Source organism: Castanea sativa, chromosome 1 (genome assembly GCF_040712315.1).
Source record: "Castanea sativa cultivar Marrone di Chiusa Pesio chromosome 1, ASM4071231v1".
In the NCBI taxonomy this organism is placed as follows: domain Eukaryota; kingdom Viridiplantae; phylum Streptophyta; class Magnoliopsida; order Fagales; family Fagaceae; genus Castanea; species Castanea sativa.
Window position 1 is genome coordinate 6,260,602 of NC_134013.1, and position 25,963 is coordinate 6,286,564.

General features: G+C 33.0%; 1 protein-coding gene and 1 pseudogene across 1 annotated transcript; both read left to right on the top strand.

The window, feature by feature from the left end:
* Positions 1 to 206: 206 nt before the first annotated feature.
* Positions 207 to 1,091, top strand: LOC142640499 (protein MIZU-KUSSEI 1). Its single transcript, XM_075814627.1, has one exon. The coding sequence runs from the start codon at positions 306 to 308 to the stop codon at positions 999 to 1,001; it is 696 nt and encodes a 231-aa protein (XP_075670742.1). The 5' UTR covers positions 207 to 305; the 3' UTR covers positions 1,002 to 1,091.
* An 11,577-nt stretch (positions 1,092 to 12,668) lies between these two features.
* Positions 12,669 to 16,516, top strand: LOC142639159 (heat shock cognate 70 kDa protein-like; annotated as a pseudogene).
* Positions 16,517 to 25,963: the final 9,447 nt, after the last annotated feature.

The following is a 25,963-nucleotide window of genomic DNA, read 5'->3' on the forward strand; positions in this document are numbered from 1 at the left end:
CGATAGATTGTGTTGGCCAAACCATGAAAATAAGGTTAGTGATAAGCTCGAGAAAGTGATGTGATGTTACTTTAATTACAATAAATCTTGTCGGCAATTCGAGGAATATTGTGTTCCCACTATTATTCTCTCTCTCTTTTCTCTTCTTTTTTCTTTATTAATATATTTGGATGAATTCCCTACCCTACTTTAAACACCCCGTACCACTCTCTATATTAATCCTTAACTTCTTGACAATCATCCCCAACAAACCCTTTAATGCTTTCCTTGAACCAACACCACAAGCAAAGCCCAGTATTCCAATAATGCCTCCTGTTCACTCTAGCCCGTTCTTTCAAATGGAAAACCAAGCAATACTATCATTGCTCCGGCACACAACTACTCCAGGAAATGAGAAACGCACAAAGTCTTCTGGGGGTCTCTTGAAAATGTTCAAGCTCTTCCCCATGTTAACCTCAGGGTGCAAAATGGTAGCACTATTGGGAAGACCTCGAAAGCCTTTGCTCAAAGACAATGCAACAACAGGGACTCTTTTCGGTTTTCGTAAAGGAAGAGTAACTCTAGCAATACAAGAAGACCCTCAATGCATGCCAATGTTTGTGATAGAGCTACCAATGCACACAAGTGTTTTTCACAAGGAAATGGGGTCAGATATAGTCAGAATTGCGCTAGAGAGCGAAACAAAAACTCACAAGAAGAAACTGTTGGAGGAGTTTGTTTGGGCAGTTTACTGTAATGGAAGAAAGATGGGGTACTCTATTAGGAGGAAACAAATGTCAGATGATGAACTTTATGTGATGCAACATTTGCGAGGTGTGTCAATGGGTGCTGGGGTTCTTCCAAGTCAGTCAGAGAAAGACATAGCAGATGGGGAATTGACATACATAAGGGCTAGATTCGAAAGAGTTGTTGGATCAAAGGATTCTGAATCTTTGTACATGATAAATCCAGATGGTGCAGCAGGGCCAGAATTGAGTATTTTCTTTGTAAGGGGTCATTAGAATTAATTAATTTTGTGTTCCTTTCTAGGTATATTTTGTAAAATTATTAAGCTTTTTTTTGGGTTAAATTACATAAAACAATTTCCTCTAGATTTTTGCTTGTTCAATGATTACAGGAAATTAGTCTCATGGTTTCCCACTATGTTTACCATTTTTATTGCTTTGCCAATGTGAAATTAACCACCTGCCTATAGTTTTTTCGTAGAATTATGTTTTCTTCTAGGTTTATATTGTAAACTAATTAAGCCTTAAAAAAAAAACTATATAAAATCATTTCCTCAAGCTTATTGCTTGTTCAATGATTAAAGGAAAGGAATATTTCCCATGGCTTTGTAGTCTCTTGTTTTCTCCTCGGTTGTTATTTTATCTCACAGTAATATATCAAATCCTTGTGAAATATCAAATCTCTTCCACTACTTTGTGAGAGAGATTTGATATATCACCGTAATAATAACTACTTTCTTCATGTTTATCATTTTTATTACTTTGTTAAAGTGTGAAATTAACCGCCTGCCTTTACTGTTTTTTGTTGAACTGCTTTTCAAAATTACATAACCAGAATTATATTTGGTTAGCATGCGTTTTTGAACATTGTTCATTGATTTTGTTCTTTTGAACGAAGTTTAAGGTTCATATGTCTTGCTTAACTATGTGAAGTTCGTAGTAAGTTACTTTTACTTGCCCAAAAAACAATTTAAAAACAACCAAAAAACAAAACAAAAACAAAAAAGCTCCAAGGTAAGTGTGACTGTGTGAGCATTAAAATTTGACAAATAAATGTATAGTTTTATAAGGTAGGTAACACTTTCATTAAGTGTTTTCAATGTGCTGAACAAGACACGAGACCGATAAGTGACAATTTTTAAACATGTGTTGTGTTAGTATCACATTTACTTTAGTGCATTAGAACACTAGACGCAAGTCAAGACAATTTTAATTCAATGTGCTAAATGAGATACAAGACCAATAAATAACCATTTTTAAATAAATGTTGTGTCTGTATCACATCCAAATTCCAGTGCACTAGTATGCTAGAAGTAAACATGCCAGTTTTATAATACAATGAATGATCATATTGCTAGAAATGCAAGGGAAATAAGACTTATTGGTATCTTATTTTTCCACCTTTTAAAAATAGGCTATTTGAAAATATTTGTACCTAAAAAATAAAAGTAAAAGTAAAAGAGAGATTATAAAGGGTTATATATATATTTTAAAAAGTGTGGTTTCAAAGAACTAGAAGAATTGCACCTACATTTTTTTTTTTTTTGGCTTCAAACAAGTGCACCTGCAATTGGAATAGTGTTTAAGGGGACATTAAATTTTGCTTCCAGCAAAAACGAGTCTTGCCCAAAATTGCAGAGGCACAAAGCTCTGGAGTATTGATGGTCGAACCAAATTTATAGTTATGGACTTTATTACATGCTGTTCCAAATCCATGCCAAATATCTATTAGAATTAGTTGCAATTCTAAATAGCTTGGGACATTTGCACGAGGGAAGCTGTACTGTCCTCATCACCTGGCACATTCATTCATTGTTGGCAAATGAAAATCCACATCACACCAAATTTAGGAAATAATAGGAATTTATATTCTTGCTTTAAATTTTGCAACAATATCTATATATGAACTCAGTTCCACATTGCCTAAATTATCCTAAGATTGTGTTTGGATTGCAAAATTTAAATTTAAATCAATTGATTTAAAATACCTTGATTTTAAATCCATTGATTTTAAAAGTCTTTGTTTGGGTTGTTTTATACAATAAAGAATTTGAAATTTGTCCCCCCTCAAAAAAAAAAAAAAAAATGAAATTTGTCATATAAAATTTCATTGTTGGTAACTTTATCACAAGTTATAAGGTTCTTTAGAATTGCACTTTTAGCAATTAGACTTTGAGCTGTCTTTTCTAATGGCAGGGGATTTATTAAAGCAATTTAATGTCACCTCAAAATATCAAAGTCAAGGAGTTAAATTTACTTAAAGCATATAGGCACACTGATGGTGGTATATTACTATCTACAATTTAATCGTTTATCAATGAGGGTTAGAAATTTGAAATATTTAGAATTTCTTGTGCTTCAAGTAATTTTCAGAGTTCCTTTCGCTGTTATTCAATAAATAACTTCTTCTTTTTTCTTTTTCTTTTTTGGGTCCAATGAGCCTACTTTTCAGTTAGAATTTTGAAATATAAAAAAATTGTTTTATAAAATGAAAACCAATACTTCAAAAATGAAATCACTATGCATGAAATAGAAATTTGACAGGTTTTCAATGTCATCTTGGTCTATGATCAGGCAGCTAGCTGACTTAAGCATGTTCATAGGAGCAACTCAAGTTTGAAGCTATGCATAATGATTATCTAGTATGAAATTAAATAGATGGCGTTTGATTCCTTATTTGATTCATTGATTTTATTCATGTTATTTTTATTGTGGCAAAAGTGATCACTTTAAATTTGTTATGGACTAAAATAAATCATTTTAAACTTTAATGACTAAATTTGTTTATGAGAAAAATACATTGTTGATCCCTAACTACAAGGTTCTTTATGAGTGATTTAAATACTTGAAGTTTGAAATGATTGTTTTTAGTACTCAGTAAACTTCGAGTGATCACTTTTAGTTTCTGTCAAAATCTATTCAATCTCAAGGGGAATGATGACATGTAGCCAAACTACAAAGTAAAAAGTGATGATTCTAAGTTTATTACTCAATAAAAGTGATACTTTAAATTTCAAGGACTAAAATCTCTAATGGGCTAAAGTTGAGGGACAACATTTAGATACAATTTTAGTGGTGTTAGATCTTAATGCTATATTTAGAAGTTTGGAGGGAGAGGAGAGAAAAGAGGAATAGTTGTCCTTCACTTTGTTTAGATGTTTTTAAAATTAAATAAGGAGAAGGGGAATAATTAGCATTTTCTTAATTTGTAATTTTATTAATATGTTAAGGGTAAATTTGGTAATTCATTTGGTTAAACATTTCTATGCGCTACTCTCCCTCCAAATCTCTCTAATTTGGGAGAATTAAAAATGAGAGGTTAGAAGTAGTTAGAATCCCTCCCAATCTATTTTTCCCCTACCTTACAAAATATCCAAATAAGATAATTTAACTTATTCTCCCTCCCTCTACTCTACTCTCCCCCATCCAAACAAGCTATAAGTTCCCTAATTAATTTCAACCATGTAGCTGGATTGACTAATACAATATAGAAGATTTTATTTTCCCCAATGACAATTTAATTTAATTATGAGCTAATTAGTCATTATAGTCACATAGTTAGATCACCATTCTTTAGAGTAATACTAAAGTCACAAACTATTTTACAACATTTTTATAACTATTGATATGGTTAACTTTTTATTAGTTTTCATTTAGGCCCACTATTAATATCATTTTATTATTTACCAATAACCACTCACTGCATCAATAATTTGTAAAAAAGTTTATATTTCTAGCAATACTCTCACTCTTTATATTTATCCTTAATTAATTAGTCAAAGTGCTAATTAGTCCTCTGACTATAATGGCTAATTAGCACATTTAACTATAATGACTAATTAGCACATAATTATTGGTTCAAGGAAAACACTTTGACTATAATGGCTAATTAGCACATTTAATTATGTGCTAATTAGATCTTATATCCAACCTTTTCGGATATGAGCACTTTGAACGAAATGTGGAGTCAACCCGTTTATAAAATATGATAAATTGATCGGGGAAAAAAAAAATTAAAGAAGATCAAATTAATGGTTTTGTGACTTTTGTCGATGATGTCCTTGTTCTTAGCGGACCTAAAAGGCCATGGCCCAAAAACCCATTAAATGGACACCAAATCCATCATATCAAGTAGTGGGCCACTACAAGTTTTCAACCACAATTGAAGAATTTGGAGCTAAGCATTAACCATTACAGCCAGTGGCCTGGAATGAGCCTAGTAGATATCTTCTCTCTGTTAAGCATTCCCATTGGTGGAGCCATATTGGTGGAGCCATAAATATAGCAATTTGGCTCCACCAAAAGTTAGTTTATTTATTTTATCATCTTATTTTACAAAATACCTCAATATCAATAATTTTATTTTAGGTTTCAACACAATAAAATAACATAAACAATACAATAAAACAATAAAAACCAAATACCAGAGCCATCTCCACCAACGGCCACAACCACTACTCTACTCTAGCAACCACAGCACAACACAGGAAAAAAAAAAAACAAAAAACAAAAAAAAACAAAACCACAACCACAACCCATTGCCACAGCCACATCCATAACTATAAACCACGAAACCCATAACCAAAATCCACAAAACCCACTACCAAAGCCAAAATCATTCACCACCACTGCCATAGCCAAAATCAACCACGACCACCGCCACCACCACAACCACCAAACCATATGAAAACACACAAAAAACCAAATCATCGAAAAGAGAGAAGAGAGATGGACGACAATGAAGGCTTGGGGCTTGGGTCGGCGAAGCTGGGCAGAGAAGGATGAGAGAGAGAGGACATTTGATATGGTCTGTGAATCTGAGAGAGAGAGAGAGAGAGAGAGAGAGAGAGGAGTTGAAAGGAAAAAAAAGAAAGAAAAAAAAAAGTAGAGAAAATAATTAAAAAATATCAAAGGCATTTGGCTTCTTGCTACAATAAACAGGTACTAGTACTTGTTTACAGTAGCATGTCACAAAATTTTTCTGGCTATGACACCACCAATGTGCACAATATCTTGTAGCTTGAGGAGGCAAAAATAGCCTTATAGCTATATGCCTCCACCAATAATGATGAGAAATGCTACTTGAAATCTATGTTTCAAGTGAAATAAAATATTTTTTATATATCGAATACATGCATTATCTCTAGCACAAATCACAATCATGTAGGATTCTAATTATTAATGAATGATTATCGAATTAACATATTATAAGAAAATTGATGTGTATGTTTGATGCATGAGATAATTATTAATACTGAGTCAGTGTCGTAAGAGATATTTGTTAATCCTAATGGCCTACATTACATGACTATCACTTTATTATCTCTGTTCTTTGTTCATTGTATGTTTGGAGTTCGAACACATTGCAAAAGGGCTAATTGCATAGGAGCAATGCAACTCTAAAATAGGTAGGCTAAAAACATAAAAATAAAAATAAAAATCAAACTCATAATTGGACCCAACTCGCATTGAACATTATAAACTTATTGAATTTCCAAAGCTGTGGTACAACTTCCTTCTTCTTTTTCCTGAAAAAAGTGAAACCAGTTTTATTAGCCAAAAGGGCAGAAACCAAAAGAAACTTCTGGCCAGGACTACCTCTATCTTCATGGTCAAAGAGCCAGCTTGAGAGAGAAGTATATAAGAATTGGTCCATAGAAAATACAAGCAAAAGTCTACTTAGCAACATAGAAACTTCTCTCTTTACCCAATAAAAAAAAAACATAGAAGCTTCTAGGAACATGAATGTAAAAGACCAAGCTGTATACTTGGATAACAAAAAATGTGGTTCTACTTCTCATGTCTTATAACAAAAGTAGAACAAGTAATGTGCTGATGGTTCCGAGTAAATCTATGTACACATTACTTTTTCAAAACTTGTTAAGGTTGCAAGTTTTAATTAGTGGACGAATAAATGATGATATGGTGGATCCATATTTCCATTAACCACAATTTACTCCCTTATTAAATTGTGAAAAAATTGTAAAATATGTTGTGTCTCTAAACTCTAGCTTTCTTTAATGACACCCCATCCCTTCCCCGATCACTATCAAAATGGAAATTGCTATTTATATGAATAACGCGTCACAGTGGAAATTAAGTTAATTAACCATGACTAATACCCATAGTTTTTTTCAACTCAATTTAAAATATGCATTGGTTGGCCAACAAATGGAAGAAGGAACTAAGAATTGCGTAGGAAGAATATTTTAGACCGACCACTTTTGATGATTCATGTAGTTCACCGTGTCCTCATTCTCCAACCGTGTGGATATGTATATAATATTTCTTTGGGTATTCGACAATTGGTCAAAAACTCAAAATATTAAAAAGAGAAAAGAAAATACTTTAAACTCTAATGAAGCTTTTTAATCCAGGCTGAATCTTCAACTTAAATAAACATCATGTTTGTTTCTATATGCAAATTAGATGCATCTTAATAAAATAAAATAATTTTTGAAGAATTGCAAATTTGCAATTAAAGATAAGATAAAAAAGTTTACAAATTCGAATATCCTAACATGATAACTTTCATTTCGCACATCAGTCAACAATGAGTCCAAATTTCAAACCTTACAGTCAATTTGTTGCGAATAGCATAATTTCATCCTTTTTATATTTAATTAAAATATTAAGGGACCCATTAAGTCTATGAATATACAATATACTAAGACTATATAGTCATACTATATACATACATACATACATGCATACATGCATACATACATATATATACACACACACACATATATCTATATATATATGCACACATACACACACACTTAAGCAATATTTGGAGTCTTGGACCCAATCTATTAAACGCTAAGTCTATGAATATGCAATAGAGTAAGACTATATAGCAAGGAAGTCAATACCGTACCGGAGGTTGTACCGGTTTGGTCTACGGTACGATATATTTCGGATACCGGTCAATACCGGTGTACAGTTTCGAATTTACCGCTATTTTTTATTATTTTATATAATATACAAAATTATATTTCTAAAAACTCAATATATTATTTTGACAATTTTTTATATATATATTTTTTGAGTTATCATCATTAATATAAAAGTGAGAAGAAAAAAAAAAAAAAAAAAAAAAAACCTCAAAACCCACCCACTCAATAAATGCCAACCTACCATCTGGTGCTTGAAAATATCAATGCTATGAAGACTTTCTTGGGCAGACCGGCAGGTTTGAAAAAAGGAAAGTTTCAAAAAACAAAATGAAAACCGAGAAAGAGAGAGAGAAAGAGACGCCAGAGAAAGAGAGAGGAGAAGAAGAAGAAGAAGAAGAAGAAGATGATGAAGATGTAGGAGCAGCAGCAGCCAAATCAGTCCACGATCCCGACCTGAGGTCAAGAATGTCGAGATTGTCGCCGCCTCGCTGGTGGAAGGTGAGAGTGACAAAAAAACATAGTTTTTTTGCCGGTCCGATATGCATTTACCGGCCGGCATCTGAAATTTTCCTCCGGAATGGCCGAAATGACCTGATATAGCCGGTATATTTTCTGGTACGAAACAACTTTGTTTCTGTACCGGCCAAGGTGCCGGAGCGGTAAATACCGGCCGTACCGGCCGGTACGGTACAAAACAGACTTCCCTGCTATATAGTCTTACTATGTAAGAAATGAGTTTGGAGAGGTGTTAAAGGTATGGGCTAAAATTCATGATTTATGCACTCCTACTCAAGCTGAAGCAGCTACAATTCTGTGGGCACTAAACTTGGCTATTGCTGAAAATTGGTGCAACATCATTGTGGAGGAGGATTCAAAAATATGCTTTGATGCCCTGTCCAAAGTAGAAGAACCAATTGATTGGTCCATCTCCTCCATCATTGGTGATGCAGCTAGCATGAGTGTATTTTTTGATAATTGTGAGTTTTGCTGGGTTAAGAGATCTCTAAACTCAGTAGCTCATTCTGCTGCTAAATATGCTATTGCTCTTAAAGTAGGTTTCTTGTGTAATAATTATAATTTGCCTCCCCCTATCTTGAAAGCTTGTAGACAAGATTGTTGTACCTCCTGTTGTTCTACTTAATCTAATGAAATGGCAGTTTATCAAAAAATAAAAAAATAGTATCCGTTGCGGATCCACGTTTGGGTTTCTCTTTTTTTTCTTTTTCTTTTTTCTCAGCCGCATGTTTTGACTTTTCAGTAGTGAACAGTGCACCGTGCACTATTTACGAGTCCCACAACTTCACTTTTTAGTCACTTTTTCATTAAAAATTGGTGTCACGGTATTATTTACACATTTAAAAATTATTTTGCTACAGTGTTTTCAGTTTTCAATTTCAACAAAATAAGTTCTATCCAAACGGACTCATAATCTTACTCTATATATATATATATATATATATATATATATATATATATATATATATACACACACACACTAACGTGGTATTAGGACCCAATCTATTAAACGCGACAAACTTTAATCAAACTTTAGTTCACACCCACACATTAAAATACTCTCTTCAAGTGCCACAAGAAACTCTATAAAAACTATACAAAAGAAACTCTATGAAACTCTTCAAGTGCCACAAGTTGTCAACATTCTTTTCGAAATATACTCTTTTGATTAACTTCCTCAAATCGTTAAGCTAGAGTGAAGTCTAGCTCAATCCTCCAAGAACCCGAAGCTAGGTAAGGAAGAATTAGTCCTAATTCTTTTAAATTATGTAATTTCCTTTAGTGTTTTTGACAGTTTGGTATAATGGTTCCAAAATCTAAAATAAGAAAGGTTGTGAAATTTGATTTTTGGAATGAAAAAAAAAAAATCTTATTTTTCTTTAGGTTAGAGCTGATATTGAGTGTTTTAAGTTAGAAATATGAATTCATATGGGGAATTTTCTGATTTGAAATTGGTAAAGCCAAATCTCCCATCCAATGTATTAGAAAAATCTGAATTTTTTTTTGAAGTTCCTACTCAACTTAGTTTGTTGAATGTCTTAGGTGGTGTTCAATTTGGAGGTTTGAAAATTTGAGATGATGATTGTTTAGATGCTCTCTTGTGGATACGAGAGATCCTTCTATGATATTATGTAACGTTAGAGATATATTAGCCCAATAACATAGATCTAAACCCAATCTTTTATGTGTGTAAACCAAGTCTCTTACTTATATTAGAAATCTATTAATTTAGGGTTTAACTGACTGATGTGGATGATATATATAATAAAGTACTCACATATCCACATATTTAACCTTATATTTATGTTATTTTGTGATTGATTGTATAATATCTTTGTGTTGCAGGGAACAAGGACATTACATGCAAAGTGGGGCTAGGCCAATTGAATCAAGCCAACTTACATCCCATCAAAAAAAAAAAGAAAAAAAAAAATCCAACTTACATCCAGGTCCAGCCAGGCATGAATTCAAGAGAGGACCAAAAAATTAAACAAGAAGTGACCCACTACTCAAGCCAGGCATGAATTCAAGAGAGGACCAAAATATTAAAGAACAAGAAGTGACCCACTACTCAATCTGAAGTGGTAAAAGTGCCAAGAAAACATTTAAACATGAAATAAGTCTGGTGCCACATAAAATAACACAACAAATACCACAACTTACTCATGTGGCGAGTTGTGATTGATGAAAGAGTGGTAATGGGTCCATGTGAGGATACTTTTTTACCAATTATAACTCGTCACATAAGTAAATTGTGGTATTTATTGTGCCACTTTATGTGGCATTAGAAGTACTCTTAAACATGAGGTAGTGATGTCAGCGTGTGAAGTAAAATGAAAGAAATAAAAAGCAGAGATAAAGAATAAAGAATAAAGAATAAAGAGAAGCGGCCTGGAGACACGTGAAGGAGCAAGGAAAAGACAAAAAACAAGAAGAAGAAATGTGGGCTTGGGCTTGTGGGCTTGGGCTTTCTTCTTAGGTCATTGCGGGTTTGCTGGGAAGCTTTAGGTCGGCTGCAGGTGTGCAAATGTATAAAGGGTGCAAAACAGAAAAAATAGGAGAGACTGTGAGGGCTGAATGTATAGAGAGCTGCGGCTACATCTTCCATGACATTTAGTTTTCATTATTTTTTTAGTTTAAAGTTTAGTATTTTATTTTTGTGTTTTCTTTTTATTATGAGTAGCTAAATTTATAATTAGGGTTGAGGATGAAATCTTGTTAAAGATTATCAGTAATATTTATGAGATTTGATTTTTTCCATAATAGTTGTTCTTTAATGATTTAAATTAGTCTTGCCTCGTATCAATTGACTAAGATGAGATTCTAGATATGAGTTCAATCATGTTTTTCTCATGATTTAGGATTTGTCTTGATTAATTGAATGCTTGGTTTATTATTTCTTGATTTTAAAATTAGATATCTCATGTGATTTGTTTGGCTACGGATACAATTGATGACTTGATTTTATCCCTAATAAGTGAAGAAGAGCATGCTTTAGATATTTAAATAGAATTTTTAATGATAATATTTTCCATGGTAGCAACTAGATTATCATGTAGTGGTTGAAAAAAATTAATGATCATAAATACATGCTGATATAAATTAACAAGTTGGATTTCAAAACCTTAATTCATTTCTTTAGATTGTTTACATCTCTTTACTGCTTTATATTATATCTTTGCTTAGTTTTATTATTTGCTTAATATATTTAATTGCAAACAACCAATTTTTATTAAACTAGATTAGGATTAATTTGGTTAATTTTCCTATGGTCATTCAAGCCCCTGTGGGTTCGACCTCGTTTTTGTCAAACTATACTTCGATATGGGTCGTACACTTACGAGTACTTTAAAACTTCACAACACTAACTATATATACTCATGTTATAGTTCATTATAATACAAGATTTGTATTACTCTTTCATATATTAAAGATATAACTCTTTAGGGTTTCCTTGTGGACGTAGGCCATTAGACTGAACCACATAACTCCCTTGTATTGTTGTGTTCTAAATTTTATGTTTCCGCATTTATATTAGAATATTCAACACGGTATATCAAGGCTAATATTTAACACATAAATTTTTTTTAAATTGTAAGTGAAAAAGAAAAAGGAAAAAGAAAAAGAAAAAAGAATGGGGACGTGACAATATCATTTGATTGAACAAAATTCCTCTTAAAAATAGTTTGGAAAGAAACTCTTCAAACTTTTTATATATCTCTTTTTCGAATGTGATTTTGAAAATCTAACTGTTAAATTTCATATTCCTTATATTCTAAACATGCATATCAAATTTTGTTGTTTATCCTATAAAAAAAACATGCATATCAAATTTTTACTAAATCTGATGTTATTTACTATTCGAATAATAAACTTATTTTTACTATGCAATTTTAGATCACAAAAACTTAAAATTTTAACATTTATTTGATGACATAACAATTGATCTTTGATCTTCTTAAAATTTTACAAGCACTAACGGTATAATAAAAATATATAATTTAATGGTCAAATTTACAAAATTCACACACAGTATAAAAATATATGTAATAAGGAGTTTGTAGGGCTAGTTTGGAGAGAAATTTTGTTTCGTTTGATTAAAAACAATTTTTTTTATTGTTATGGTTAGTGGTAATTATCAGAATTGATAGTCTTTTATTTAAATTTCTTTTTTAATCATTTGTCATAATTTTTTAGCATTAATATATATATATATATATATATATATATATATGTATATATATATATGTATGTATGTATGGGAAATCAAGTTGAACTAAACTTTTTTTTTTCGTAGGGTTAATTTCTGAATAATGAAAAAGTGTACCTATCATGTTTTTTTTTGTTTTTTTTTATTATTATTTTGCTTTCTTTCTTTCATAAAATTCTACCTAATTTTTTTCAATTTAAAAATTGAGAAAAGACTAGAAATCATGACTTCATTTTGGTTTACTAAAGTCCTTGAACTTCAGATCTTAAAAAAAAAAAAATCTGGTCTTTAAAGTTTAAACTTGTGGATTCGCAGGACATGGCCAACAACCAAAGAGAAGGCCCGGCGATTGGGATCGATCTGGGTACAACTTACTTGTGTGTGGGAGTGTGGCCAGGGTCGGCCCAAGCATTTCGGAGGTCTAAGACAAAATCTTAAAATGGGTCTTTATGTTATCACTTAAATAATATTTAACTAGCATTTTATATAATAATTTTTTTAAATCCATTCTTTTTAATTTTTAATATGATTTTTTTTTATAGAAAATGCTAAAGTTATAACAAATTTTACTACAAACTGGTGTTGTAATAAATGTGATCAATGACATGAGGCTTACAAAAATACTAGAAATATTATAAAATTTACAACATGAGAATTACAAAGATATATCACCAGTCACAAATATTCATTCAAAAATGCATTCAATAGTTTGTTAAAATCTACCTATTATATTCATTGTCACATCAAATTATAAAAGTTATGAAGACCATTACACACCTTTGGTGCAACGATCACTCCACAAGTATAAGTTCTTGTGGGATGGGGGGGCAATGACCAATATTTAAGTCTCTAAAAAAGAGTTTTCACACATATACACTTAGATTATGTTAGAGTAGAATTTTTATCTTGTATAAAAATAATTAAATAAATAAAAGTTATGTAGTAAAATATATAGTATTTTTAATATTTTCCTATTTGAATTACTTGTGGTTAGTAACACGTCTATTTGTAAGACCTATTTATTTAAATTTGTCTTATCTTTATCTCTAACGTTACTGAATTCTTTGAGCCTTCTAAATAGTGAAAAAAAATTTAAACAAAAAAATTTTAATATCTCCCAAAAATATTTATATATATAAAAAAAAAAAATTTCCCCAAATTTGGGGCCTTCTTTAGTGAGGGGCCCTAGGCAATGGCTTAATTGGCCTAAGCCTAGGGCCGGCCCTGAGTGTGGCAACATAACCGAGTAGAGATAATAGTGAATGATCAGGGTAACAGGGCCACACCCTCCTATGTTGCTTTCACTAATGAGCAACGCTTGGTCAGTGATGCTGCCATGAATAGGTTGCCAAGAGCCCCACCAACTTAGACTTCGGTAATGTTCAATGATCTTTGTTGTTTTCTTTTTCTTGTTTAAAATAGATGAACAATTTTCTTTAAAAAAAAATTCTTAAAACATGTTTTTCACTTAGATATTGTTGCTTCTTGTGCTTCATTGTTGTGTAATAGTTTTTCTATCTACTATTTGAGGTATCCGTTTCTTATAAGGTATTATAATGCAGATGCAACGCGGTTGATTGGTAGGAGTTTCAATGACCCCTTGGTTCAGAGCGACATAAAACTCTGGCCATTTAAGGTCATTAAAGGTACTGGTGATAAGCCTATGATTGTGGTCAAATATAAAGGCGAAGAGAAGCACTTTGCTGCCAAGGAAATCTCATCTATGGTCCTTCAAAAGATGCGGGATATAGCTGAAGCCTACCTAGGAAAACCTGTGAGGAATGCAGTTGTTACTGTACCCGCCAACTTCAGTGACTCCCAGCGTAATGCTACAAAGGATGCTGGAAGCATTGTAGGCCTGAATATCCTGCGTATAATCAATGAACCAACTGCTGCAACCATTGCTTATGGTTATGGTCTAAACAAGATTGAAGATAGTATTGGCAAGAGAACTGTGTTAATTTTTTGTTTGGGTACTGCTGATGTCTCACTACTCTCCATGGAAAAGGGTAACTTTGAAGTGAAGGCCGTTGCTGGAAACACTCACCTTGGAGGTGAAGACTTTGACAACAGAATGGTAGAGCACCTTGTTGAAGTATTTAAGAAGAAAAAGAAGCTGGTCATTAGTGCAGACTCCAGAGCTCTTAGGAGGATAAAAACTGATTGAGAGAAAGCAAAGAGGATTCTCTCTTTTGTAACTGAGACTCTCATCGAAATCGATTGTTTATATGCAGGTACTGATTTCTCTTACAAATTTATCCGTGCCAAATTTGAGGATCTAAATAGGAATTTGTTCAAGAAACTTAAAGTTATCAAGCTCTCAGATGCAACCCCTTTGTCTCTTGGCATAGCGGTTGGGTCAACGGACAAAATCGATATGTCTGTTCTGATTCCGAGGAATACTGCTATCCCCATTGAGATGGAGAAGAACAACACCACTTCTTATGACAACCAAACAAAAATAGTCTCTGTTTATGAGGGCGAAAGAGCAAGAACTTGTGATAACAACTTGTTGGGAGAATTTACTCTTAGGGGTGTTCCTCTAGCATGCAGGGGTGTTGTAAAGTAAAAGTTAGATTTAATATTGATTCTCATGGAATCTTGAATGTTTCTGCTAAAGAGATTACAACTGATGTGATGAAGAATATCATTATCACCAATGATGAGTCAAGATTGTCCAGTGAAGAGATTGACAGGATGGTCAAGGTTGCAGAGAAGTTCAAGGCTGAAGATGATAAACACAAGAAGAGGGTTAAGGCTAGGAAATCTTTGGAGGACTATGCCTACAAGATGAAGCATACTATCAAGGAAAACAGTATTGGTGACAGGCTTGCCCCTGCACCAAGAAACAAATTGAAGATAATATTGGACAGGTGATTCAGTGGTTGGAAGAACTCCAGCTTAGGGATTCGGAACGGTATGATGAAAAGCTAACGCAGCTCCAGAAGATTTGCGAGCCCATCCGAAGAATTGCAAGCCCATTAGAGCATCCACAGCCAGAAATCTCATCCCATCCTATTTTACCATCCCAAAAAGCTACTTTATCAATTATAACATATCATTTTTCAATACACCCAACATCCCAAAACTCTATTTTTTCCTAGTTTATTTCAATATTCTTTTTTATTATTTTTTTACTATTTCTCTCTCTCTTTTCCTTTTTGTCTCTCTCCCTCAACCTCTAGCACAAGAACAGATAAGGAAAAAAAAAAACCAACAAGGTCTCTTTGGGTCTAAAACATCACCACCACTGTAAAACCACTATCACTCACATCCCAGCAAACCCACCACGCCACTAGCTATCAACCACCACCACAACCACAATAGCTACCACCACGCCACCGCCATGCCAACCACCAAAACCCATTAAAAAAACCACCATACCCACCACCAACAACAACTACTGCAAGAAACAGCCACCACAAAAACCACCAAGAAAAAAAAAAAAAATCGCCAAAAATCACAACCAACAACCACGAGAAACAACCACTACAAGAACCACCAAAGAGGAAAAAAAAAAAAACACAAAGCTGAACCTAGAAACCCATGGCAAAACCATAACCCCCACGGCAAAACACCACATCAGCCACCTGCTGATCTAAACAAACCCAATCAGCACGCCACGGAGAGATTGGCTCCGCCGCGAAGGCTCTGCACGCCACTGAGAGATTGGCTCATGTCGCTTCGAGCATCGGCAATCTACACGGACTCAACGACGACAACGGAATAAAATCCACGTTTGGTTTTTGGACCTTGCATCAGAGACTTGACACTAGAGATTTCCACACAGACGCTCCGTTCACCGTCCTAGTTGTCTCGGCTGAGTTCGTATAGGAGAAAGTGTGACCTTCGATCCGAGTGAGCTCCAATCTGGTGCATGATGCTCAACACCATGTAGTATCTGAGAAAGTATGATAGAGAAGAGGGAGAAAGAGACGAAAGTGAGTGAGAGACAGAGAAAGACAAAGAGAGATGAAAGAGAAAAGTATGAATGAAATATTAATATTATTTTTGGCATAGTGCTACAGTGCCAAAAAAATTTGCACTTTCCCACTTTTGGTCTTCCAGCTGCTAAGCATATTTTGGGTCTAAATGCCAAATGTTGCTTACATTTGACATTTCCAAGGCCGGCTGGGGATGCTCTTAGGGCCACCAGAGAATTGTAAAAATGGTCCTCCCTAATGTAGGAAAATAAGGCTAAATGAACAAGTTTGATTCAACAATACAAACCCCCTAAAAAATTTGCAATGACAAAAATAAATAGATAAAGTTAGAAAGATCTCACAAACTATAGAATCACGCAAAATGCGTTGTCTTTAAAAGTTGATTCGTGCCACCCGGAGTAGAACTTAGTGTGAATGACTCTCTTGACCGAACAACCCCCCAAGATTAGACTATAGTGATTTCTTCAAGTTGGTCACACACTCAACCAAGAAGAACTAAGAACAACCTTAATTTGCCTTTCCTTAAAACTAAAAATTGATGCTGAAATTTTTAGTGGAGATGAGCAGAAAAAACAGAGCAAAACAGAGGGGAAAGGTGGCTATGTAGCTGGAAAAAAAAAACTGAAGAGAATAAAGAGGGGAATAGAGGGTTTTATAAATCAACTAATGTGAGGACTGATGGGCTACAATGGTCACTATGCATGCCAACCGGCAACACATTAAATGCCCCAACGGGCTGCTTGTTTAATGCCCAACGGGCAGAACCAAATTGGGCTAAAAGGAAAAGAAATAAAAAAGGAATGGGGAACAAGAGAGATAGAGACAAGCCTAAATCCAACCCAAACCCAAGTCCAACTCTAACCCTTAGCCCATTATCTTTCAAGCTATTACTTAAGTGGTGCTATGGTTTATAAACATATATGAAACTCATCTCTAACCAATGCGGGACACAAGCACAGTTTAAGTATTTGAAACACACATACTCCAACACCTAATCCTTCCAACTACAATAAAATGTTGTCATTTATGAAAATATGACATCATTTGTTGATTTTTTATTTTGTGCTCGTTAGAAAAATGCCTTAAAATTTTGCATAAATGGCATTGTTTTATTATTAGGTCCACCTAAAGATTGTAAAAGTGGTCTTCTCTAACTCTCCCAACCACAATAAAATGCTTTTATTTATAAAAATATGATATTATTTGGTGATTTTTTATTTTGTGTTTTGAAAACTAACTCAACATTTGCATGGGTAACAAATTGATGGGATACTTGCATGACTGTAGTACCTCATAGACTACACGTTGAAAAGTAAAGCAACTAAGAAGCACACCAATATTGAAGAGAACTTAAACTTTATGGAGAAGCCAAGTAGCAAATACAAGAAATGCTAATTTATTCTGGTTGCCACTAGTCATCAAAACAATAATGATTGAACTAAGCATCATCGTTATGGAAGCTAATCGTTTTGAAGCCATTATATTGTTTAGCAATGCCATCAGGTGTGATGTGTGAGTAGATAAAAATAAAATGAAACTGGGTAAATTAGAGAAGTACTACCTAGGAAAGCCCAATTGAAGTAATGTAAAACATTATCGGAGGATATTCATAGTAAATAACACTGAGGTTTTATTACAGCTCGTATTTAATTAAAAGCTAATAACAGAAGATAACAATGTTTTTTTTTCCTGAATAAGTAGTGAAAGTTCAATTAGTGTATAAAACACCAATGAACGTTTAGATCCCCAATTCCAAAATTACCAACACAAGCTTATACACAAACAATATATGTGCAGAATAATGAATATAAGCTAAACCCAAGTTGGTAACACTCTCTAAACCATAATTAATTACAAACACAGCAGCAATTAAAAGGTAAAGAGAAAGGGAAGAAAGATGCAAACACAAAGATAATACGCCGATGTGTTATCGAAGAGGAAACTGAAAAACTCGGCGAAAAACCTCTTTGCCGCCCTCCAAGCGGTCAATAATCCATTAGAGAATGAAGTTGGGATACAAGAATAGCAGAATACCCTCCAAGCCTAATCTACCTAGTGCACCTAAGCCCTCCAAGTTTCTTGTCCCAACAGGGTTACGCTGAACCTTGTCTTCTCTAGTTTACAGGATCCCGCAATCACCCATTGCATCAGCTAAAATGAATTGGTCCCTTCTGAACTGCTTCCCAAGCACCAAAATACCTCCTCACTGATATGGTATGGTGAGATGAGGATTTGGCTAAATGTACCTCTCAAGGAGATCAATGGAGAGGGCGAGAGTAGAGGAATTTGGAAAATCGAAGGATGAAGATTGTGGATGAGTCAATCTTGTTTTTCTCTAGGGTTTCTCACTCAAAATTCTCTATGGAAACTCTTTACATTTCGTGGGTATAAGGGTATTTATAGTAGAGTATATGAGGAATGTGAAACGTTAGGTTTTATCGAAACGGGGCATTCTAGCGACTCGACCTCACGACTGGAACGAGTCGCGAGCTAACTACTTGGCCATATTGGAAGTTTTGTCCTGTAGTGCTCCGGCTGTCACGACCCTTCAGCTCCCCTGCATGCTCCACACGCGTGCCACCTTTGGCGACTCGCCAGTCGTGAGATCCAATCGCGAGGCTCTTCTTGAGTGCACACATTTGAGATTTCTTCACACTCTCTCATACACTACCCTTACATAATTCCCACCTAAATACAGGTTATCTAATTGCTAAAATACAAAAAAATTTGACACGGAATAAAGCCAACACATGATTGAATAAATTCAACCTTACAAGTAGGACCTAGAAATAGGGAAAAAAATATTAGCCATTGGAACATGATTAAAATAGTGGTGTCCTTTTAAGGATTGAATCAGAGAGCTTGAACGTGAGGTACACATGATTTGTTTACACACTTCAACTGAAGAGACTAGACTATAGAATCACTCTGCTATGTTGGATTTCATATCAATCTTCTTATTGTCACATCCTAAAATAGAGTAGGGAACAATTAAGGATAATAAGAGCATCCGCATCAGTGAATGTAAAATCGTGTATAATAGAAAAAGACACCACTTTTACACATTTTGCCTAAAAAATGTCCCTCGGTTTTCTGTATATGCAAAGCTATGGGATTCATAGGCCCAATGAATTGAAATTACAAAACATGGTACTTACATATTCTGATATTTGAAACAGCAATGGCAAGGCACAAGGTCATTACTCATCACATAAAAAAAAGGTCACAACTCATAGGTACCATATAAATCACAAATTTTTTATAGGTCTAGCAATAAAAGCATTGGTGAAAAAAAAAAAAAAAGAGCAAGAAGAAAGGTAACAAACTTGATAATATTCATACATTCTAGCATTAGACACCAAAATACCTCCTACATCAAATGTTCTAAATACTAAAAAATTTAGCATTAATGAACAAGACAATGCCATCTTTGGAACTATGAGGGCAAAAAATGTTAAATGTGCTAAACATATTTTTGGTGTTTTTTATTCTATTTTCCCTCTCCCACACACATCCCCAAGTGTTCTCTCTCTCTCAGATGGGGTCACATGATAAAATATATTTGTTTCGTTAATTTTTTTAATATATATGAAATTTGTTTTAAATTATTTAAATGTATTGTAATCTTAAAATGAAGAAGTGATATAGAGTGTATTGTAAAATGGTATGTTAAAATATATAAAGTAATTTTTTAATGTGTCAAATTCTAAAATTTTTTAGAAGAGTTGATGCTAGTGCTCTAAAATTATTTGCCCAATTAACCCTAAAATATTCCCAAATCAATCTATTTATTATTATGTAACAATACCTTTGTACTACAGTAACGGTGTAAATTTACACAATTATAGTAGCTATGCTAATGCATATTTTAATAATTTTGTACTTCACTCCATGAGGAAGAGAGAGATTTGATTTGAGATAATAATAATAAAATACTAATAAGAAAATAGTATTTTAATGAAATATATCGTAAAATAAATAGTTTGATGTAAGTTGATTTGAAAAAAGAATATACAAAAAAGAAAAGAAAAAGAACAAGAAGAAGATTCGTATATTAAAATAAACATAAATTTTTGCATGTTAATGCGAATGCTCTAAGTTCAAAAAAAAGGAAAGTAGAGTTAGACTAATGCTAGATTGCAATTAATTTGAAGTTCTGAAAATAAGAGGAAACAAAATATTTTTTCCACTCAGCCAAGTCCATATCAAAATATTTGACTTAACAACTTTTTTCCTTTTTTTTTGCTGAGAAGACTTAACAACTTATAAGTTATGTGTATTACATATACACAATTATACATTCTTGTCATTCCCACATTTTCCAAATGAACCAAACCAATGGTTCAGAATCCAGATAACCAGTAGGTCCTAATAAACAAGGCAAGAATAACAAGCACTGAAAATTGCGTCATTTAACATAATGTTTAAAGCAAATAAAATGTTACTACTTACTATACCATCATATTTTCATATTTACTCTGTTTCTTCAATTTTTGCCTCATTTTAATATCCACTCTTATGTGGCGTTTGGTACGGAGAATTCACATTACTCTCGTCATCCAGATTCTTAGGAATGTGATTCCTAGGAATCACATTCCTAAGAATGTAGCTATTCCTGTGTTTGGTTTCATTGGGAATATTTTAAGATTCCTAGGAATGTGAGATGATAATATTTGGTTTATTCCCAGGAATTTTAAATGAATTATTTATTTTTCCTATTCTATCCTTAGATTTGAATGTGAATTATCAAGTCCTTAAAAAAAAAATCTTCATCTAAATAAATAATGAAAAACCAAATATAAATTATTAATTATGAAAAATTCATTAAAATTATAGTCTAAACATTTCAAAATGACAGGTACAATACAAAAATAACTATATAAATTCTCAAATGCTTTTATTCTTAATAATAATTTTAAAAGAATTTAATCCATAATAATTTGTTTTATATTTGATCTTAATTGCTTAAATGATAATGAAAGAAGGGTTAAAATTGTCAATTTATAAAAAATACAATTTCCTTTAAGCTTGGGAATCTGGATTCCCACCTGTTTTAAAGGGAATCCACATTCCTACTGAGAGGGGAATCCACATTCCCCTGGCATCTGATTCCTTAGCGTGATTTGTAACCAAACATGGGAATCTTTAAACATTCCTGGGAATCCTAAAACATTACCCCATACCAAACGCCACATTAGGGTCTGTTTGGATTCAGGGAAAAAGGAAAGGAGAGTGGAGGAGAGGAGAGTAGTGTTAGCTAAAAATAAGCTAATCTTAGGCCAAATCTACTCTACTTTACTTCCCTTCTCTCCCTCTCAATCCAAACAAACCTTATAGTCCTCTTCGAATCAGATCTATTGGAATTCAATATCAAAGCCATTGGGCCATAGCTCCGTCCACTAACTTCGAAGTGAAAAAACCCATAACCCAAAATACTTAGGAACTTTAAGTTCAAATCTATAAAACTTTGTTCCTTATATTTTTCTCAATAATCAAACAGGCTCCCTGTTAATTACATAAACTTCATTTGGTTACATAAGATAATGTCCAAATCCCAAATCTCACTCTCTTTACCACATGGGCGGAGTTAGAAAAAAAAAATTTTGAGAGGCCAACTTATGATATTAATTTATTAGCTTATACAAACTTCCATAAACATGCATAAATATAGACACATATAAGAGTGGGTATTAAAAGTGAATCCCTTAAGTTTTCATTTTTAATATAAGTTACCAAAATGAATACCAAAGTGAGTAAAATAATTTTAATTGAACTAATAAAGTATTCAAAGATATAAATGATTCAAAACTTTAACAGACACAAGAATACATTTTACAAGAAAAAATAAATGTGACAAAAAAAAAAAACTATTCTCTATAACTACTAGACTAATTGGACAATTTTTTAAGAGAATCATTTGACTAACTGAAATATTTGAGAAGAAGTCCTATTTTGTAGTCTAATAATTAAAATGTTAAATATTTATATACAGTATTAAAATATTTTTATAATTTTCTGCCCCCCGCTCATACATGTAGCTCCACCCCTACTCTACCATCCCCATCTGGGCCATCTCAGAACACACACAAACACATACATGCAAATACATTACAGCATCTGCAAGAACGGATATGAGCACTTTGAACGAAATATGGAATCAACCCAAACATAAAATATGATAAATTGACTATCGAAAAAAAGGAAAGAAGAAGATCAAATTAATAGTTTTGTTAACGACGTTGTTCTTAGTGGACCTAAAGAAGCCAAGGCCCAAAAAGCCCATTAAATGGACACCAAGTCCAGCATATTAAACTCTCACAAGCAGTGGGCCACTACAAGTCTACAACCACAATCGAAGTATGGAACTAAGCATTAATGATTAAACCACATAAGAGGCGGAGCTAGGGGTGCTAAGGGGCCCATGGCCCCCTAGTTTTTGAAATTTTTCATTAATTTTTTTTTTTTTTTTATATTTAGTAATAAATCTAAAAATTATACAAAAATATATTTACCAGCCCGTTGAGAAAATTTTTTGGCTTTGCTTATTACCTTCTAGTGAGACTTGAAATCTACATTTTAAGAGAAATAGAATATATTTATGCATTGAATATGTGTATTATCTCTCTTATAATATATGAGCTCACCAATCATGTAGGATTTAGATTATAAATGGATGATTATAAAGCTCACATATTATAAGAGAAATAATGTATATATTCGATACATACGATAATTATCAATAGAGAGACACTATCGTAGGAGATATTTGCTAGTCCTAAACATAGCCTACATTACTATAGCCTGCATTACTACTTGACTATCAGTTTATTCCCACTGTTGTTTTCTCATTGTATGTTTGGAGTTCGAAGTTGTCTAATTAGAATAGGAGCAATGTAACTCTAAAACAGCAAGGCTAAAAACATTATAAACTTTTTGAATTTCCAAAGCTGTGGACAACCCAAGTCCAGATTTGGACCCAGCTCGCTTTGAACATTATAAACTTCTTGAATTTCCAGAGCTGTGGACAACCCAAGTCCATATTTCGTAAAGCCCAAATTACACACAAGGTAAACTTATGCACCTGTTGATTGTGTGCTCTGGTTGGTGATAGACGTGGTGCAACTTCTTCTTCATTTCCTGAAAAAGTGAAAGCAGTTTTGTTACCCAAAAGGGCCAAGACCAAAAGAAACTTCTGGCCAGGACCATCTCTATCCTCATGGTCAAAGAGCCAGCTGGAGAAAGAGGACATGGGAATTGGTCAATATAAAATACAAGCAAAAGTCTACTTAGCAACATTGTGGGGGCTAAGTAGTTTAATAATCGAGAAACAGTGAATAAAAGACCAAGCTAGCTGTATACTTGGATAACAAAAAAAGTGGTTCTACTTCTCATGTCTTATAACAAAAGTAGAACAAATAATGTGCTAATGGTTTCGAGTAAATCTATGCACACATTACTTTTTCAAAACTTGTTGAGGTCTCAAAGTTTTAATTTTGCAGACCACTAATGATTATATGGTGGACTCATATTTCCACCAACCACAATTTACCACCTCAATAAATTGTGAAAAATTTGTAAAATATATTGTGTCTCTAGACTCTAGCTTTGTTTAATGACATTCCTTCCCTCCACCATTCACAATCAAAATGGAAATTGCTATTTACATGGATAACGTGTCGCAGGGAAATTAGCCATAACTACACATAGATTTTTTCAACTCAATTTAAAGTATGCTTTGTTTGGCCAACAAATGGAGGAAGGAACTAGGAATTGAATAGGATAGATTTTTAGGCAGACCATTTATACCGTCATAAATTAAGTAATTAATTTCAAGGAATCAGTCTGATGGTTTTAAGGTCTCATGAGATATTGGGTTCAAAATTTTTATTCAACATCTTAGGACTACCTCCAAGAAATTCCTTCATATATATAGCAAGTAATTACATGGTGTGTGTGGGATGACAAGCGCAGACACTAGAGAGAATAGTTCATGTTCCCACACTAAACCTACTCCAGTTAAGTCTTTTTACCCCTTCTTGAAAGCGAGAGCTCGGGACAGCTCTTTGAAAGTTGAAACTTTACAACACGCATGGTTACACAATGACATCAATTAGTTGTTATCACAATGGCTTGGATCAGTACCTTGAGTCTTGAAAAGATTAAGCTCCTGGCAATAGACATGTCAAGCGTAAAATACAAAGCAAGAATATTAGACTATTCACTTTTGAAGATTCATGTAGCTCACCGTGTCCTCATTCTCAAACCGTGTGGATATGCATATGATATTTGAATATTTCTTTAGTAATCGAAAATTAGTCAAAATATAAAATAAAATAACATAAAATAAAAAGAAAATTAATTGAGAGTTGAAACTCGAAACGTTTGAGGAAGCTTCTTCTAAAATCCAGGCTGTATCGTCAACTTCAATAAATATGGTGTTTGTTTCTATATGCAGAGAAGATGCACCTTAATAAAATGCAATAATTTTTGAAGAATTGAAATTAAAGATAAGACAGAATGGTTACAAATTCGAATCTCCTAACATGATAATTTTCATTTCGCTCATCAGTCAACAATGTGACCTAATTTCAAACCTTATAGACAATTTGTTGTGAATAGCATTAATTCATTGTTTTTCTTTAATTAAAATATAAAGGGACTCATTATGTTTATGAATATAGTAAGACTATTTATAGTACAAATAAAGTTAAAACCTCCTTATCCCACAAAACTCTATCCCCTGATATGCGCGGCATTTGGACCCAATCTGACTATAGCTCACAACCTCATCACACCCACATATTAGAATAAACTCTTCGAGTGCTACAAGTTATCAACATTCTATTAGAAATGAACTCTTTGATTAACGGAGATATGGAACTCATCTCGTGGCTTAATTAAAATCTTGCAGCCAAGTATGTCTATTGTAAGATCATAGGAGTAGCTTTTTTATCCAACCACTACATTTGCTTGTTGATTTGGTTCCTTTATTCAAAAGGCCATATGGGGAAGGTGATAAAAATAAAGTCATGGTTAAATTATATATTTGATTCTCCATCTTTGATTTTTGTTTTTAAATCATTAGTATATTTTAAAAATATTTCTTATTAATATATGATAGATAAAAAATACTAACATGACAAATGAAATTTGTGAAATCGAAATCACTTTGATGGCATGGAGCCTATCACGTGGCATAAACTTTGTTGATCAATTCAACTATTTCCATTCATTAAATGACGTAAAGGATATTTTTTTTAATCAATTTTTAAAGGATAGAGACAATAAATACCTTTTTCCTTGAAATCATGTTAGATTATAGATAATTCTCAAAATACCCTTAGGTTTATAAACAAAATGCCTAATGAATTACCCATCACTTTTATGTAGATTCCTTCAAATAATTAATAAGAAAAATAATATGGGTAATGAATCAAATCATATCTCCTAAAATGATAGTTTAACATTTCCGAGTAACACAATTGCGATACATGAACATAATAATTATTTTAAATTATTGTATTTAATGGTTATGAAGACATCATGTCTTGTTAATCAAAATAATTTATTTTTAAGCAACACTTTATATTCTAGGTACAATTATATTTTTATACTATAAACATTAAAAACATTAAAATGAATCGTACTAAACGTACATTTCAAACACTA